We start from the raw sequence: 18,689 nt of genomic DNA on the forward strand, positions 1-18,689 counted from the left end.
CTGCCCCTAGTTCCTCCTGGTGCTGGTATGTCCACTTCTAACCTCCAGCGTCTTGGTAACCAACAGGTTGGTGGGACAAAGACGGGAGTCGTGCGCTATGTGGGAGAGACGGACTTTGCCAAAGGAGAGTGGTGCGGAGTGGAACTGGATGAGCCCTTGGGGAAGAACGATGGAGCAGTCGCTGGTACAAGGTACTGACCGCGCTTGCTGCGCTCCAGTTGGACTCTGGTAGGATGTCTGATGTCTACGGCTGTGACACGGGACGGTACAGCCCCCCGGCCCCGGCTAGGGCTGGGCCGACCAGGTAGAGGTAGCGCGTATGCTGTGAGTGTAAGCACAGGAACATCTCGGCTGGATTTCAGGGGAAATATTGTAGCAGTGAGATCTTCCAGGTGCTGAAATAGTTCCCCCAAGGGAAGTTGTGGAAGCCCCATATCCGGAGTATTGTAAAACAGGATCACATGCAGCAGTAGATAACAAAGAATAAGGGGTTGGGGGAAGAGAGAGTGGATGAAAGGAGATGACGGTTGTTTTGGGGATTACTTCCTTGCCCTTTTTTTGGTTTCTGCAATGCTGTGACTTGAAGACCACTTAGTCATATCTTCATTCCATAAAATAAATCTTTCCTTTCCCTTATTCAAGCCACAAATTGTCCTTTCAGCCTTGTAATGAGGGCACAAGATCTTCTGAACATGCCAGGTGTCTCTCTCTTCTTTCTGGGAGCCAGGCTTCTAGCAAGCCCTGAACGAATGGTTGATTTAAGTCTTTTGCTCCAGCCTCTCAGTAATTCTGCAGCACAACATCTGTTTGCAGATGGCACTTGCGACCTCCGAATGTAGAAGGCACATCAGCTGGTTTTTGCGGCAGTGTATTTTTAGCAGGCTGCTGCTGGGCAAAGTTGAAAGGATCAAAAGGATCAGCTGGGGATCTGGTGGACCTGAAAGCAATTTATGAATTTTTTCCAAACTACATTCACCTTTCGCATGCAGGGGTTTGGGTCAGATGACCTTTTATGATCTGTAAAACCAAGTAGGACCGTCTGAGACTGTTGGTGGGGCGTGTTTTGTTCATGCTTCGCATCGGGGTGGGAACGATCCTCAGATTGTGAGTTAGCCTTGCCGCCTTCAGCTCCCACAGGAGCTCTACTCGTTGCTCCTTTCCCAAAAATACTGCTGGAACCAACAGCTGACAATACTTCAATGGCTCCACTAGTGGGATTAGGAAGTAAGGAAAATTATCTAACCTTTTAAGCCTAAGATAAGGCCTTGATTGCTTGATTTGAATTTTGGGGAAGTTTCAGCTGAGATCTTGGGTGTGTGTAAAATAGTTGGTCTATCTCTAACTTTTCAGGTGTCCCCTAAAGTGCAGCTAGCCAGTGTCCATCCCTGGTCTCGTTCTGTCCATAGCTGTAAAGAACAGTAGCCGAAGTGGAGACTGATTATGGTAGTAATTAATGTGCTAGTTATAGCAGCAACAGTCTGGTGGAACATTATTATTCCTTCAGGGCTTCATGGAAACGTATAGTAGAGGTTGAAAGTAACTTGAAAAATAGCAGGAAACTGTCAGTAATTCAAGAGGCTTCGATTGCAGGAGTAAGGATAATTTATTTTGCGTCTGTATTTGTGGCCAAGCATAGATCTGTAAAAGAGGAATGACTTGTCCCACCCCCACATGAAGACGTTGCAGCAAACCAGGCAATGACCAGAAAAAGAGGGTTGTAGAGGAGCAAGGAGGGAGAGGCAACGTGCACTTTGCCACCCAGTAGTAGAGTAGCTGCACTTTAAAACTGCTCCCAAATAATGCTGGGAAGGTATAAAGTCAGGGAGGAGAACGCAAGGCGTGTTTGGTCTCCTCTTAGAGCTGGTTGCCAGGGCTCTGGCTCTGCCAGCACCTTTTGGCTGCCTATAAGAGAATTTGCAGGCATTCTTCTGCTTTCTGGGGCTTGGCCTAGCTGCGATCAGGGGCTCGCAATCCACAGCACTTTCTGCTAATGCAGCGTAGCAGCCACACCTCCCTTGCACATCAGCAGTGGACCTGGCACTGGTGGTTTCTCCAGCCATCCTTGCGTTGCCCTCTTCACGTCATGGCCACCTGCTGGGTCAGCCCTCGGCGCATGCATCTGACCACCTGATTTTCCATGCCTTAATGTCCTCCATTGTGCAGTGTACAGCCCTTGCAGGCTTTAACGATGAAGCCTCTGGAGAAAAGCTGGCTTGCTAAAAACACACCTTTTGCTTTGCTTCTGGACTATCCAGTCCCTCTGCATTAGCAGCCAGCCCCTTTCGGACGCCTTCCAGGAAACAGCAGCATGCCATCACCACCTTTTTGTTCCTTGTCCTTGCACTTGCCCTACCTGAGTCCTTGGACACGGACAGGAACAATGTGTTTCTCAGCTCTGCTAACTGTTGCCATCTAGTGATCCATCTCGGTCTCTCACCCTGGTTTGTTTTGTGTCGATGCTGGGTGAATTCCTGTTGCTTTTGCAATGAATTAACAGTGCAGAAGCGCCTGCAAATTAGAACAGTGCCTCCATCCGGTGGCCTCACGCGTGTCACGCTGATCTCCAAATGAAAACATGGGTTTGGGACACCAAAGACTACATTGGTCCAGGGTAGGGCCAGAGGGGTGATGTTTCCATCGTAGGAATCTGCCAGTGCAAGAAGAGCCAGGCCTGGGTGGGTGGCTTTGGGAGGGGAGAAGGCAGGTGGAAGTGACTGGGGGCTGCAGTAGGACGTGAGAGCAAAGGGCTCTTGATGCCAAGTACTTGGCTTTCCCTGAGAGAGAAAGAAAACTTATCCTTTTAATGGGATACATCTTATATGGCTCCAGTTTCTGTAGGCTGTCGGGATTAATCGGGGGTGGGCAAAGCTGGTGCACGCTGAAACATGTTTAAAGCTATCCTCCCCCAGCAAAACCCAGTGGCAAGAGCAGCCCTTGCCCACCACTGCAGGGCAACACCTGCATTGACAAAGCTGTCCCCATCTGCCACGATGCTGCAGGGGCTGTAGAGCCTACCTCCCTCGGCCTGTGGCAGCGGGTCAAGCCCCAAATCCCCGTGGGAGGGCAGAGCAGTGTGTGCAACGCCAGAGCACATTGGGCCCGTTCTCTCCTCGCTTACACTGCTGAAATTCCCCGACCTGCTTCTGGTTTTCTGGGATAACAGGGAAGAATGAGGCCTGTTAGCTTCTGCACTGAGGCATGCCAGCTTTCCATTTTATTTGCTGGCTGTTATGTTGGTGCATCCCTACCGCCTTATTTTACCTTCCTCTGCCTTTGTCCTTGTTTTTACATGACGCTTAGTAACACTTTGTGAACCCCTGATTTCAGCCTCTCCCTTTCCATGTCACTCCAGTTGCAGTAAAATGCTTTCATAAAGCATTTGCAAATCTTGAGAAATGTTGTACCCCCAATACTAAGGGTTAATATTTGTTTCCTGACCAGTTTCCCTGCGGTTTCCCCTTTAGCAATTTGCAGTCTCCACGGGACACATGCTTAACTTCTGTGGAATTGGCCTCCACTAATGAACATCAAGGGCCTATTAATACTGGAAGTTCGGAGGGTTACTCACTTAACTAGAGGGGAAGAGCCCTTCACTTCACATGCTCATGGTAGTGGATTCAACCCCTGTTGATGACCTGTGGAGGAAAGAGAGGGTATTAATGGCACAAGACTGTAGCTCGGGCCTCGGGTGATTATTTACTGGCTGTTGCTACCAGTGTAGACCCAAGATCAAGCCAGCAGTGTAGTGGTAATGGGCTGTGTCCCCCATTCCCAGCCTTGCGCTTAATCAGCCTGCTGCTGAGCAGGGTTTTGGCTGGTGTGTTCAAGCCCAGTTGATTTTCCACCTTAGTCATCTGATCTGTAATGAAATCGGCCCTCAGCACTACTGCTTTTCCAAGCTCCAGGCCTGTGTTGGCAGCCAGCAGTGGGGCTGGAGCAGTGGTGATGGTTGTGCTGGGTTTTTCATAGTTCTTTTTTTTTTTTTAAGGTTGTCTTGAAAAGAAATCAGGCTGGAACAGATGCTTGCAAATGAATCACTTTCTCCTCTGGATGGGAGCTGGCTGTTCTTATAGCCTCTCATACACACAGGGATCTGCTGGGGACACACACGTTGCTGCCAACACTTAACAAACCATTACACAAGTGCTAGGCCAATGTTGGAGCAGCTGCTCACATCTGGAGAGAGAGGATATGTTATGCCAAGAATCCTGAACTCGCCATCTGAAGATCAGTTAATGTTAATCTTCATATTGGCCTGGTTTGTTTGCTGCTAGTTCTTATTAACCGGGAAGTATTTTGTGTTTGTGTAGGAGAGCTGGGGTGGGTTGGTTTGTTGTTTTTGCCCCATCCTTTTCTATTTCCCCAGTGGTTTCATCCTCATCATGAGCCATTGGGAAATGACTCTCAAACCAGATGGTATTGTCTGTGTGGCCTGCCGCACTGAAGCCAGGGGACGTGACACGTGGAAGCTGTCTAGTTGTACTTGCTAAGCGGCAGCAGATGAGTGGCAGAGCGATCGTGGCTTTAGCAGATCAGCTTCAAACAAGTCCCTAGTTTCTGGCGATGCGGGGTCCTGGCACTGGCCTTCCGAAAGGAGACCCCAGCTGGGACTTACCTGCTCCTGGGAGTAGGGAAAGTTTCGACTGATGCCCAGCTCCCAGGCTGGTAGTAATTGGAGAAATGAGCTTACTTAATTTGACAATCTCCATTTCTCCCTTCTGTATCTTCTTCGCTATCTCTTTCTAGTTTTCCTAGTTTTTTGATTGTTTTCCTTGTTCTCACTCGTCCTTGCCTTTTATTAATCACGTGTGGAAGAGGCAGCAGTGAAACAGAGGCGTCTTCTGCCAGCCTGGATTTTTCCATCTTGTTGTTTTGATTTGGAAATTTTAATATTTTGACTCTTTCCCCCTTCTCCCACAATCTCTGCTTTGGAGGAAATTCTCTCTTCGCAGCAGAAATAGTCGCATTGTGGTTCAGGTCTGTTCCTTCCAGTGCATGGGTCTCAGCTCTGCTGCCTCGCTGCAGATCAGGCCAGGGAATACCTGTAGGGCTTTCCTTTGTCAGTTTAAGGAGAGAGCACACATGCCACATCATTTTTGCTTTTAGAGACTTGGTGCTGCCCTGGCTAACAGACGGGCCTCCTAGAATGCCCCTCTTTCCTGGCAGCTCATCCAAGTGCACAGGAGCCTGAATGCTAACTGCCACCCAACCCATTGCAATCATCACGTTTCCCTGTCTGAGTAGTATCTCGGGGGACTTTGGGGGGGGAGAAGGGACGTCCCTAATGCTGTGCTCTACAGTCTGATGCAAAGCTCTTGGAAATCAATAGGAAGAAGCCAAATGACTTCAAAATCTCTTCTGAACCAAGCTCTTGAAGACTTGCTTATGGTGAGTTAGGAGAGGTGCACCTGCTTCTGCAAGAGTATGGGGTAGCTGGGGTTTGTAGAGGTGAGAAGAGCCTGATTTATATTTTAAGTTAACAACTCTTCTGTGACCAGGACACAGTGAAACACTATTCAAGTTGACGAGATGGGCCTGAGAGTGCAGGATGCTAGGGTTTGTTCTGTGGTGGGCAAAGGGAAAGGAGTCTCACTGGGCAGGAGTTGGCTAAGTTTGAAGTGAAGAGCGGGAAAACGGCTTTGTAGGCCTGATTCAACATGCAGTGCCTTGCTGTGAAATGAAAGCAAGTCTCTGCTCTGGTTTTGTCATGACAGCCTTGTTGCCTATAGAGAAGCAAAAAACTAAGGGGGGGGAAATGGGAATGGGTGTGGGGTGCCTTGCCCTCAAATGATGATGGGGTGGGAGTTGTTGGCTTATTGACCTGGGCTCTTACATGTGCTCGTGTTAAAGGAAATGCCAGGGCTTCTCATCCTTTCCTTCTTCCTCCTCCCCTTGTGGCAGACTGTGATCCGCATCTAACAATGCTGGGCTGGAGTGACGCCTTGCTAAGCTAGTGGAGAGCCAGGGTTTCTTTCAACCCCTTTCCTGAAAACATGGTTTATTAATGCAAGCAAGTTTTAGGGCTCCCTTTCACTCTGCAGCTCTGATCTAGGGGCAAGTTCCTAAATGGTTTTAGCTCTTTATCGACCTCTTCCACCAGACCCTTCTCTGCTGGATCCAATAATGGAGCAGGGCTGGCTGGACCCCTGACAACCTCGCTGCAACCCCCGTGAAAAACCGGAGCACTGGTTAGCGTTGCTTACACCTAACCAAATCCTTAAGGCACATCTGTCCTTCGCAATTTGTTTTTAAGGTTCAGTTTTTTTATTTTAGATGGCTGGACTGAGCTATCCCTGCCATTCCTGCACTAGTAACACAATCCTGTATTGCTCTGAAAAGCTGCTACGAGGCAAAGGCCCATCCTCATTTGCTCTAAAGCTCTGTGCCAGTGTGCTGGGAGTGCAAAGGGGCCTTGATGTCAACTCTGTGAAAAAGGGTCTCTGTATAAATGAGACTTGGCCCTGTATATGTTGCTTGCCAGCTTCTCGGCTCACTTATTGTCTCTCTAGCTCATTTAGTGCAGGCAGTAAAATGCATCTGGCTAATGTCATGTCTCTAGCTACAGAGTCAATTGGAAAAATGCTCTAGAGGGGAAGGTTTCCACCCAAAAATCCTAACAAACAAATCTGGCCTGGCTTTCATTGACAGTGGAAGTAACTTGTTTGTGTTGTTGCAAGCAGGGTCTGAGTGCATGGTGGCATCCACCTGCTTGTATCAGTGCAGTTTTCCCATGTAAGCAAACCTGGATTTGGGGCTTGTTGTTCTGGACTAGGTGCTTTTAACCCTTTCCCCTCAAAATACCTGGGAAGGGAAATGTTCCTAACCCCTGGAACCACATTGGAGCACAGCCCCGGGGAGGGGGCCATTCAGGCTGAAGGAATAAGCCAAGGAGCAAAGTTTGTGCATTTCTTTGTTCTCAGTTGAGCATTGGTTTTGCCCAGTCTGAGGAATAGGAGGGCTGCAGCCTTTTCGACTCCCCATCTCGTTCTTTTTCTGTCTCGTAACTCCAGGTACTTCCAGTGCCCTCCCAAGTTTGGCCTCTTCGCTCCCATCCACAAAGTGATCCGCATTGGGTTCCCGTCCACCAGCCCTGCCAAAGCGAAGAAGAGCAAGCGGATGGCCATGGGAGTGTCTGCCCTGACCCACAGCCCCAGCAGTTCCTCCATCAGCTCTGTCAGCTCTGTGGCATCCTCTGTTGGGGGCAGACCCAGCCGGAGCGGACTGGTGAGAGCCATTCCACTGTGTGTGCAGCCTGGGAGCCCCCTTCCCCACGCTCCAACCTTGCACAGCGGTAGGGCCGGAGATCAGTGTTTCAGCAAGTGCTGCTGCAATGCCACCATTAGCTGAGAAATGGGGAAGGGTGGGAACGCCACACCTGACCTTCAATTCTAATTCCTTCCCACCGGGGTGAGAGTTATGATGCGGGGGGGACACAGTCACTAACGATCCTCCAGTGCTGTTTGCACCCTAACTCGGATTCACTTGCTGTAGTTGCATCCAGCCTCCTGAAAAAGCCCCCTAGATCGCAGGGGGGTACTAGGTACACCCCCTAGGTTGCAGAGCTCTTTAACTTTCTCTCCGAAACGGATGCGTAGCTGTTCTATTGAACGGCCGCTTCCTTGCAGTGTCAGAGATGGCTCCATGTCATTGCTGAGGGGAAGCAGTTCCCAGGCCTCCTGGACGCAGTGCTTTGGAGTTCCCTGACAAAGATGGGCACCGGGAGGTGCAAGATTTTTATTAAAAGCTCTAGCTGCTGAATTTAGAGGGTAATCAATATCTATTATCATCTCGGCTGTTGGAGGAAGGGGGTCATAGAGACATCTGTCCCTGGGAGTGTGTCCAGCTACCCCGGGCTTGTTCTCTAGCTGGGAGCAGAGTCCTTTCAGCTGAGCTCAGTTTGTCTGGAGCGTCTTCAGCTGCAGTCGGGGACAAAACATGTTTGTGAAGAGAGAGAGGATTTTCTCTCTTGTAATTGGGATCTGTCCTGCCCCACCCTACTTCTGTCCCTGGAGAGCTGCCATTCCCATGGCTGTACCGCAGAGCTAGCTTGTCTGCAGGCAGCCTCTGGTTCAGTGGTCTTCATTGTCATTGCGAGAGAGATCCCTGCCCACTGTGTGAACTGGGCAGCTGGAAGCCAAGTGGGGAGGGGAGAGCCCAGCTCTAGACCCTTCAGATCTTGACTTTCCCCTCCAGCTGACAGAGACATCCTCTCGCTACGCCCGGAAAATCTCTGGCACCACGGCCCTGCAGGAGGCACTGAAGGAGAAGCAGCAGCACATCGAGCAGCTGCTGGCTGAGCGTGATCTGGAGAGAGCAGAGGTAGCCAAGGCCACCAGCCACATCTGTGAAGTGGAGAAAGAAATTGCCATCCTGAAGGCCCAGCACGAGCAGGTAAAGTCCTACACTCCCTGTTAGAGAGAGCATCCATCCCGTAGAGCTGGTGCTGGTAAAAGGCACAGCACTGATACATAAGCCTTGTATACACTGGGAGAGCTGTGCTTATGCTGATGGGTTGTAAATTCTTGGCCCCAAGAGCACAAAGATGCCGTACTCATACCCTGACAATACATCGCTGGCTTGATGCCATCCTTGGTCCTGGCTCCCCATTGTGGACGCCAAAGCATGCATGGGGATGAGGGACAGCACATGGCATACACATGAGCTGCGCTTTCGTGCCTGATCAGTATGTCTGAAATTTGAGAGGGTGGGAACTAGTCTACTGAAAAAAAGGAGTTTTTCTCCTTTGGCCGCTTGCTCCATGGGCTCCTGGCTGAACCTGCCGGCGAGCAAATGTGCTGGTATTCTTGGGTTGCTGCCAGATGCTGAACTGGAGGCTTGGAGGTTGTTTCACGTAGGGCGCCGAGTTGAGCATAAACTTTGGAGCCTCATCCTGAGTGAACAATTAAGAAAATAGTGCGGCACCATTTCTGTGGGAGGCTGGACATTTGTGCAGCTGGGGTTTTGTTCATGCGAGTGTTGGGGAAAGGCTGTAAGTTGATAAACTTTCATTTCTGAACTGGATTATGTCCACCCGGGTGTGGGTACTGGCTGTTCCTGCTACGAGTCCTCCTGTTGCTGGATCTTCTGGTGCCCTGTCAGAGCAGGACCAAGGCCATGTGCCCCATCTTCCAAGTCACACATCCCTCATAACATCAGTAACCTGGACTCCACTCGAGCCTCCATTACTTACACCTTTGCTCTCATCGTTCATCCGTCCCGCAGGTCTACGCCCCAACCCTCCCCTTCTCTCCACTCCAGGAAACACTTGCACAAAGTAGTTACCAAACAGTTGTGTGCAACAAGTCTGTTAATAAACACCAGAATTTCTTCTCTGATAGTTGACGAGCAGAACAAATGAATAGAGTGATCAGGTAGTACATACAGCTCTTGTTTTGACATATCTGGGCTGGATTTGGCTTGGGGACCTAGTGCTGGGCTTTCAAATAAGCTTAGGAAAAGCTTTACAAAAGGTCCCATTTAGGCACGGAAATGTAGGCCAGTCACTTGGCATCCAGCAGAGTCACCTACGTGCCCCTCTTTTGACATGGACCTGCTGAGCTTCCTGGAAAATCCAGTCTTTAAGGATAAGCATCTTCACAAGGATAACTTTCCAGACCTGTCAACCACCTCAACTATTTAAAACCCATATATTGCAAACATAGTTAATGCTACATGGTCTGCGGGGGGGTTTTCTTGTTTCAGTACGTCACAGAAGCAGACGGGAACCTCCAGCGTGCACGAGCCCTGGTGGATGGGATGCAAAAGGAAAAGTTTGAGCTGTTGAACCAACTGGAAGAGGAAAAAAGGTAGGATAGCAAGGCGTGGAATAGAAAGGGTGTAAGGAGATGAGCAGAGCATGCTGCCCTGGAGGGAGAGGGAAAGGGAGCTATGGGCAAAGCACTGAGGTTACTCCCTCCCATGATGATGATCCAGTTTACATTTAACAGGACCTAGTGCTTCAAAGAATATTATCCATGTTTGATGCTGGATTGAGGATCCGGCGGCAAACAGCAGTGAAAGGATGGATGCAAGTAGCACCCTATGTGGTCTCAGTCTCTTCGTGGGCAGTGACAGGGTGCTTTGGCTCCAGTAGTCTGAACTCCACTGCTGTCGGTGTCCTGATGTGGGCCACAGATGGGCTCTGATGCATTGATATTAAGGGGGAAAAAAGTTCCTCCAGTGTCTTTGGGGGAAGGGACTATTAAGGATGTGCTGGTTCAGACCAGCACTGCTGCAGAATGAGATCATTCATTGTCAGAAAACATTTATTTGGTTTTCAGTAGGTGAATTAAGTTGCCATTGGCAACAGGGAGGGTGTCTTCCTCAAACACATGAAGATGAGGCTGCTGATGGTACTGTACCGAGTTGGCATGCCAACTGGTGCTCAGGCAGGTTCTGTTGCAATATAAGGTTCAAATGTCAAGTCTTGGCACAGCAGGCTCTTAATACCTGGAAAGAAGTAGCAAGCGGGCTCCTTTCTTGATCTCGGCACTGATGGTGCAAGTGGTGAAGGACAAGAGCCTACCAAGATGTTGCACTAGCAACTTCATAACACAGTGCCCTGAGTGCCATGATTGAGAGAATGGAAAAGGATAATGGAGAATGATGATGTCCTGGGAAGCCCAGGGAGATGGTCACATACTGATTAGGCTTCCAGCATCTTTGTCTCTTCTGCTATGTTTTGGAAGGCAAGTGCTTGCAAGACGAGCCATGTTAGGGCAGTGGGGCTTGAGGAGCTGAGTATGCTGGGAAAGTGCTGATAAGTGAATGGAGCATCAACTTTGTCCAGTTGCTGCTGGGGCCCGCGCCGACTATGGACGGCCGGCCACAAACCTCGCTGGAAGTGTGCAAGTGGTAACTAGTGCAGTAAGAGGGTAGCATCTGATAATTAAAAGCAACCAAAGCAGCCATCCAGACACCAAGAAAGCCATTCTCTCAGATATCAGTGTTCAAGATTAGCGTGTTCCCTGTTGAAAAGTGAACAGAAATGCCCCCTGACTTGGGCTAAGCCGTTCTGTGACCTAGAGTGTGTGCAAAGGAAGAGGAAATCCCAGCTGGAGTTCACCCCTGATAACCAAGCACCATCTCTGTCCCGTGTGATGTGCTCCTATACCCAGCCCCATGCATGTACATAAGCTAGTATGAGACGGTCAGGGCTTGATATTGGGGGCACCTGGCTTGTTTGGCGGAGAGGGAAGATCTGTTCGTGTCATCCCAGTGGCTCCTCCATTTATAAAAAGCCTTCTGTGGGAGTATAAAGACATTTCTGTGTGTGTGTGTGTGTGTGTGTGTGTGTGTGTGTGTTTAATAATTGAAAGGAAAATAGTGACTCACTGTGCCTTTCATTTGCAAGATGCTCCTACTGACGACAAAATGTTGCTCCCTGCACAAGTCTTCCCAGGTTTCCTGTAGGCGCTCCTTTTCCAAGTTACAGGAGGCAGGAGGTTTTCTAATTCAAGACAGCTGAGTTCCCTCCTAAACAGCAGCAGATGCCTCCTCTAATTAGAAGAGGTTTAGAGAAAAGAAGGTTGTTTATAAAGTTTGATATGTAGAAGGAGAGTTATTTTTATCTGTGGCAGAGAATCACAGAGTCTTTACATCTGGTTCCCAGGGCAACATCCACCACATGTTCTTAAAAACTGTATCAAATGAAAGAACAAAGAAGATCGGATTTACCAAGAGGATTGAAATACAACTGTACAATTAGCGGGGTTATTTTATATTGTAAACCAGCATCTTGTAGAAGAGGGTACCAGGGGTGGTTGGGTATGTTTGCATGCATGCTCACAAGCCTGTGTCTTCGTGTTTGTGTGATACGCCTCTGTCGTTTTTGTGTCTCCTGTGATGATTTTTCTGCCAGTGCGGCTCATCATTGCCCCCAGCAGAGACCATTAAGCATTGCCCATAGCCAGCTGTGAAAGGAGAAACCCTGAATGTCTGCATATTCAGCCACAAATGCTTTGACGCTTGGCACTGGGATTTCCCAGTGCTGGCTTGCAAAATGCAGCAGCAGCAGCTAGTTGCCCAAGAAGCTGCGCTCAGTCCCAGCATGCCAGCACATTCAAGCCAAAATGTCTGGCTGCTCCTTCAGTGCCTCCAGTATCCATGTGTGGATGCAGAGCAGCCGCGTTCCCTGGAGAAGGGCGACATGGCCCAGTGCTTGCGTCGCCAGGCATGCATATTACAGTAAGAACAGTGTCTGCTTTGCATAAGGTTAATTAAGCAGCCTTGGCCAGTGAATCCCTTCCATGAGAAGTACTTGGCTGGTGCTGAGCAGTTTGTACACGGTTTGCCCACCTCCTCCTGCTCTCAGCCTTTTGTCATGCAGGGCCCTTTTGTGCCAGCTGCGTGGTGATACGATCCCAGTCCCACTGTTGCTGACTCTGGCCTTTTCTCCCCTGTCCCTCTAGGAAAGTGGAGGACCTGCAGTTTCGTGTGGAGGAGGAGTCCATTACCAAGGGTGATCTGGAGGTAATTCACTGCAATGTGCGGGTGTGAAACTCTGCCTGCATTCGACTGTCGTCTTTGGCAATCTCTGCTGCCTTTTGCCCAGCGCTGAGCAAAACGTCTTGCTGTGGGGAGGCTGATGACTCGGTGCAGCGTGTCGCAGGCGCTGAACGCAATAGAAGAAAAAGTTTCTCTCGTATGTTAATTGGGCACTGGGAATCCTAGAGACCCATGCAGCGCTAGAGCATGGTTTCTAAACGCGGCACTCGGTCATGTCACAATACACATGAATTAAGCTGTGCATGTGTGTAAATGCCTTTTAACATATGTATTCTTACTGTAGGCTGGCTTGGCAGTGCAGCCACTATCCCCGCTGCCACTGGTTCCTACCGGGTACTATAAGGCACGTGGTCTTGTATTGCACGAGAGCTGTGATGTTCCAGTTCCTTTCTGGGTACAATGCCACACGTCCTTAGTCCTTCCCAGGAAGTCATCCTCTCCCTCAACGTTGTGAGCGAGTGCCCTTTGTGTTTCAGAAGAGCTAGTGGTCCGCGCGTGCGCAGGGATAGCGGCGCTGGCACGTAGCTGTTCGTAACGTGGGTTGCGTGGCTCTAGCAAGGTGAGGAGCTGTGGAGGCACAAGCACCTCCTAGTTAAGGATATTATTACATGGGGACTTTAGGCATTATTTGGCAGATGGAGCAACTGTAAGCAAGAGATGCAACATGGAAGTCGGACTCTGCAGGTTGCACAGGGCAGATCTTCTCTTTCAAACGCACGAAAGTGCGTACCCTCCAGGCATCCTGCTTCTCCACACATCCTGTGCCCGGAGGAGATCACCTGTAGCAGTGACAGGTTCATTTGTTCACCATGCTTCTTTTAGGCCTTGGTCTCTGTTTTGAGCAAGTATAGTATATAGGGCTGCTCTCCTCTGCCAGTCAGTTTATTGAAGAAGGGTCTTCCAGAATTTTTGCGTTTTGTAGGTAGCAGTTATTGTTGTCATTCAGTCTGAGTTGTAAAGATCAGTGATGAACTTCCTTAAATTTCAGGGATGCTCTGCATTTAGGCATTTTTTGGTCTAGCCTAATTACAGCGGAAGAAAGCAATGGGTATGATGTAAGAGTTGATGCAAGCTTTCATTTTAGCCTTGATTTGAAGCCATGTTTAAGGTCATGAAGGTCATTTCAGTTTCTTCCTGTTGTTTTTTAGGGGGTATGTACCCCTACGTGAAAATCATAAAAACTGGCTATTGGCAGAGTTCATGGAAGAGGGAGCGAGGCTACTCATGCAATGTTTTGTAGAAGTACCGATGTTCAGAACCTGGTATGGGACCTATTTTGTTGCAAAATTCCTAGAATAGTTTTGAAGCTGGTCAGCAAAGGATCCCGTGTTTAGGATATATATTCCTGACTCTGTGGGGAGCAGGGAGGTATACTGGTACCATAAGCAAAATGGACTGAGAGTTACTAGTGGAGGTAATTTTGATGATCTGTATATATATATATAATATATGAATGTTCATTTAGAGACATTGGGCTATATTACCAGTGTAAATTCATAGTAACTCCATTGAAAATAATGGAGTCATTCAGAATTAATAGCACTGTTTATGGAATCAGGAGCTGGCCCAAGTTTCAGGAAGGGGAAGGGGAGGAGAGATTCAACAAGATGACCGTCTTCCCCACCTTTTCCATAATAAATATCCAGCCTACTTCTTTCCTTTACTAGATTCTTTCTTGGTAGGGCTTCGAGGCTTGTTTTCGGGAACTCATCTGTAGTCAAAGAAACCAGACAAAATCTGAAGTGTCCTAAATATAACTGGCTGCCCTGATTTTTTTTTTTTTTTTTTTTCTCTTTACTGTGTTTGAAAAGGTGAAATAATATTTTCCAGATTTGTCCAACCTGAAACGTCCTCCTTTCCCAGAAGCAGAGCCACCAAAAAAACAGAAAAAAGAAAAAGGAAACATAAGATAAAGCAAACCCCTAAGTTTAGCTTTGACATGGGTGTGGGGAAAGCCAATAACAAAGTAGCAAGCAAAGAACAAGACGTTGCCTAGAAGAATTTGAATAATAATATAGTCCCAGTGGTGCTGGTGGATCAACGTTGCTTCAATAAAATAATATTTTTGAGAGTTAAAAATACGACAGCTGATGTTTGCATGTGTTTATTTTCCCATTTCTGTATGGGGAATTTACATGATATTATCGGTGGCCATTGCTGATGTGTTTTCATTAACTGTGCTACCGATTTAATGAACGAGTGTTTGGTCATTAAATGGGGCATTGAACCAAAAGTCCGGGGTCCTAGTCATGGCTGTGGCAAAGAAGTTGGGTAAGTGGCTTAATCTTTCTGTTCCTCATTTTACCCAACTGTATAATGGGCATAATTACACTTTACACTTCCCTTACCTTACAGGACTATTGTGAGATGATTCAAGTTTGAAAATCATTTTGAAATCCTTAGGTAATGGTGCTGTGTAAATGCAAAGCACTGAAATACTTCGGTGTTAAATTTCCCTGATTTATATAAGTTTCTGGTATTTTCAGTATGCTTTGTATAGTGGAACCTGCACTGGTCAACTCCAGCACAGTTCAAATGCTCTGTTCATAGCAAAAGATGAATGAGACTTTCCAAATCGTTCCCAGCACATGGCAGCGTGCAGCTAGCCATTGTGCCGAGAGAAGCACTCGAATTGACCGTCTTGCAGAGATCTAGCAGAAAATCTTTGTGTCGTCACTTGATTCCCTTTAAGATAAACTTTACTGGGACACAAACCTTGGGACTCTGCTCTGGGTGAATTTTGGCTACTAGAAGCATCCAACTTGAGGCCTGAATTCAGGAAAGCATGTAAGCGCTCCTCTGGGATAGAGAGGTGCCGTCCTGAATTGGGGCCCATCAGAGAGTCCACTGGATCCTAAATAGCCACCACAGGTACCATGTAAAATCCCTTAGTAACTGATTTTTGTTTGGATGAGTTTTCCTGCCTGTTGAGACCTTTATTTTCTTTCTGTTGTGAACTGCCTTTCCTTGTCTTGTACTGAAGATGATGTTGCAGCCTTTTCTCTCTCTCCCCCTCTCTCTCTCTCTCTCTCTCTCTCTCTCTCTCTCTCTCTCTCTCTCTCTCTCTTTCTTTCTTTTTTCTGCTCTTTCTCCCATGTTGTTCTTTTTTCCCTATGTGTGACCAGACTCAGACGCAGTTGGAGCATGCCCGAATACGGGAGCTCGAGCAGAGCCTGCTGTTTGAGAAGGCACAGGCTGAAAAACTCCTCAGAGAATTAGAGGATACCAGGGTAATCCCAGCCCCACTTACCCTGCCTGCAGAACAACGTGCTTGCCAGCTGCATTGATGCCAGCAGTGCCTTGCTTTGGATTTGGTTTATTTTTGTTTTCTGTTGGTTTTGGTTTGAGTTTGGGCTTCCATGGTTTTTATTTTATTTTATTTTATTTTTTATTTTATTTGCTCTCCCTTCTGGAAACAGTAGCCCCATATAATTTTCCCCTCCGCTTCTTGTGTGGTGACTCGTTTTGGAGACTTGAGTTGGCTTCTCAGCCCCATGGCACCATTTGACACATGAGCTCTTCACTGTTCGCTGTTGGATTAACATGGCCATATAAATAACCATAATTAAACCCTGCCTGATTCATTTTTCTGCTTCCAGAGGTTTCTTTTGTGCTACAGTAGGAAATAACAGCATTCCATTCATCATTTCCAGCATCCTTCTTCCTGTTGTGGGTGCTGCAATTTGAGATAAAAAACCAAAACCAAGTGGAATTGCTCCTTAGGTTTTAAGAAACAGCCACGGTCACTGGGATTGGTTAGACTCTGCTCGTGAAGGCAGGAGATGACTTTAGAGGAGTGATACACCAGGCCTTCCCAGAAGCTTATCTGGAAAGGGTGTGATGTAGCAGGGAGAGTGGTTGACTTCTTTTTTTTTGTTTTGTTTTTAAATGAGTGGATTTGTCATTTCTGAAGTTATGAGAATCGCCAAAGAAAATAATCAAGACAAGGATTTTCCCAGCTGGCCAAAGGGATTGGAGCACCCAGTCTGTATTTAAATGGGTGGGAATGGGTTGTCTAGATTTGCTAGGTGAATCCAAAACACTTCATCGATTAGAAATGGAGTCGATGGATTTAAGCGTTGATGCTAGCTGAGGAAATGCTGTAGGTCCACTTGTTTGGTTGGTGTTCTTATTAAACACTTTCTTCCGATCAGTCCTCCTGTCATAGGCCCGTAGCCCTTGCAACTCCACGCAGGCCTCCTCCATGATCTGCAGAGCAGAAAGGTTGAAGTAGGTAGCCAAGAAGCTGCTCAGAAGCTCATCCATGGCCAGCTGTTTGTCTTCACATCCTCAAGCCTTCTACCTTATTTTAATTTGCTAATAAATCCTAACAAGTCTTCATGCATAGAAGCCCCTTTCTTTTTACACCAGGGTACATCAGCTTGGCTCAGGGAGTTGTAAGCTCAGAACTGCTGAGCAATAAAGGCAATATGCGTGATGCACATGATCCTGGCTTTAATACCTACAATATTTCTGAGTGCACAGTACTATTTCCTTTGCGTGTCATTTGGCAAGCAGCCCAGTACAGAAATATAATGGAATTTCAGGACGTTATTTCTAATAAATTGCTGTCGCTTCCAGGGAGCTAATATTGCAGCAGTCATTTTAAAGAGGCGTGTTGTTTCTTGTGAAAACCGGCAAGTCGGGTTGGAAGCAAGAATAAAAATTGGCGGAAAGATCTTGCCACGAGGAAGTCTCGGCAGTAATTACCCTGGTGTAAAAATTGGAATTGGATTGGGGATGTAGTTTTTCTTTCTTAAACTTTGACTAATGTGCTTGGGACTTACTGTAGACAGGAAACAGCAAAGAAAGGTGGAAAATGAACTGTCACGTCTCTTCTTTATTGTTTCAGTTGACCACCGTGGAAGAGAAGTCGCGAATCCTGCAGCTGGAGGAAGAGTTAAGTCTCAGGCACAGTGAAGTGGAGGAGCTGAGACAGTGTCTAAAGAACTCCCATCAGGCCGAGACTCCTGAGCACAACCTTGGCTTGCATTCGGAGGCTCTTCGTTTGCGAGACCAACTGCTGTCTGCTAACAAAGAGCACCAAAAAGAGAGCAGTCAGCTGAAGGAGAAGTATGAGAAGACCCTGAAGAAACACCAGCAGGAGATGGAGAAGCTGAAAGCCATGAATGAAAAATACTCCCAGGAAATAGTTGACCTAAAACATAAAGTTCAACAAGCCACCAATGAGAATATGGGGCTGATGGACAACTGGAAGTCCAAGCTGGACACCTTGGCTTCTGACCATCAGAAGTCCCTGGAGGATTTCAAAGCCACCCTCAACACGGGGTCTGAAACCCAGCACAGAGAGATAGTAGAGCTGAAAGCCGTGGTAGAGAGCATAAAGATGGAGCACCAGCTTGAGCTAGAGAACCTTAAAGCCAAGCATGATATTGAGACTGCTGTTCACATAAAGGAGAAAGAAAGTCTGAAGCTGAAGCTGCAGGAGGCCAGGGATGAAATGGAAAAAAGCAACAATGACTGGAAGTTGCAGCTGGAAATCAAAACCAACCAGCACCTTATAGAACTTCAGGACGTGAAGGACAAGCACCGCGATGCCGACCTGAGAGTGCACGAACTGGAGAAGCTACACGGTGAATATAAAGACCAGACGCAAGCGATAGCTTTCTTGAAAGAGCAGATTTCTCTGGCTGAGAAGAAGATGTTAGACTATGAGACGCTACAGAAAACAGAGGCCCAGAGTAAGCAGGAGATCCAAAGGCTCCAGGAAAAAGTGCTCGTCTTGGAGAACAAACTGCAGTCCATGGAGGCCCTGCATCCTTCTCAGCATGCAAATGTATGGGTTGGGTTATTCTGCTTGTGTTGTCTCATCCACGCTGGTTTTTTCTCCTCGAATCAGCCTTCATTCTCTTGGGCTTCTAGGCTTCGAAGCAGCTTATTATTTTTAGCATCCATCAGTTTCTCCAATTATTTTTCTGAATGGAGCCTCAGTACTGCACGTCTGTTTCCCCTGCCAGGAAGACAAGAGAGCAGGTTTCAATGCAGGCCTAGAATTAGAAGGAAAAGGAGATGAAAGGCAGCTTGAGTTTTCAAGCTGAATTGGTTTTATTCTTTAGCACTGACAGCAGTGCAGTTGCTGAGGGGCTCTGGGCAGGAGAGTCTCATCCCAATCAAGTAGCATTCTTGGCTAATGAGATACTTCAACAATACAGCTGTTTCCA

General features: G+C 47.7%; 1 protein-coding gene across 2 annotated transcripts in view; it reads left to right on the plus strand.

The window, feature by feature from the left end:
* The window catches only part of CLIP2 (CAP-Gly domain containing linker protein 2), a 113,618-nt gene that overhangs the window by 75,651 nt on the left and 19,278 nt on the right, over nt 1–18,689 (plus strand). Inside the window, exons 4-10 of one of the 2 annotated variants that reach the window (XM_019545467.1) lie at nt 67–191; nt 7,011–7,224; nt 8,194–8,391; nt 9,703–9,806; nt 12,411–12,471; nt 15,633–15,737; nt 17,360–18,304. In XM_019545467.1, coding sequence (XP_019401012.1) covers nt 67–191; nt 7,011–7,224; nt 8,194–8,391; nt 9,703–9,806; nt 12,411–12,471; nt 15,633–15,737; nt 17,360–18,304 — 1,752 coding nt within the window. The remainder of the gene's footprint in view (nt 1–66; nt 192–7,010; nt 7,225–8,193; nt 8,392–9,702; nt 9,807–12,410; nt 12,472–15,632; nt 15,738–17,359; nt 18,305–18,689) is intronic. The other variant, XM_019545468.1, reaches the window with a different exon arrangement.

The sequence above is a fragment of the Crocodylus porosus genome, unplaced genomic scaffold (genome assembly GCF_001723895.1).
Source record: "Crocodylus porosus isolate Cpor-Errol unplaced genomic scaffold, CroPor_comp1, whole genome shotgun sequence".
Lineage (NCBI taxonomy): Eukaryota > Metazoa > Chordata > Crocodylia > Crocodylidae > Crocodylus > Crocodylus porosus.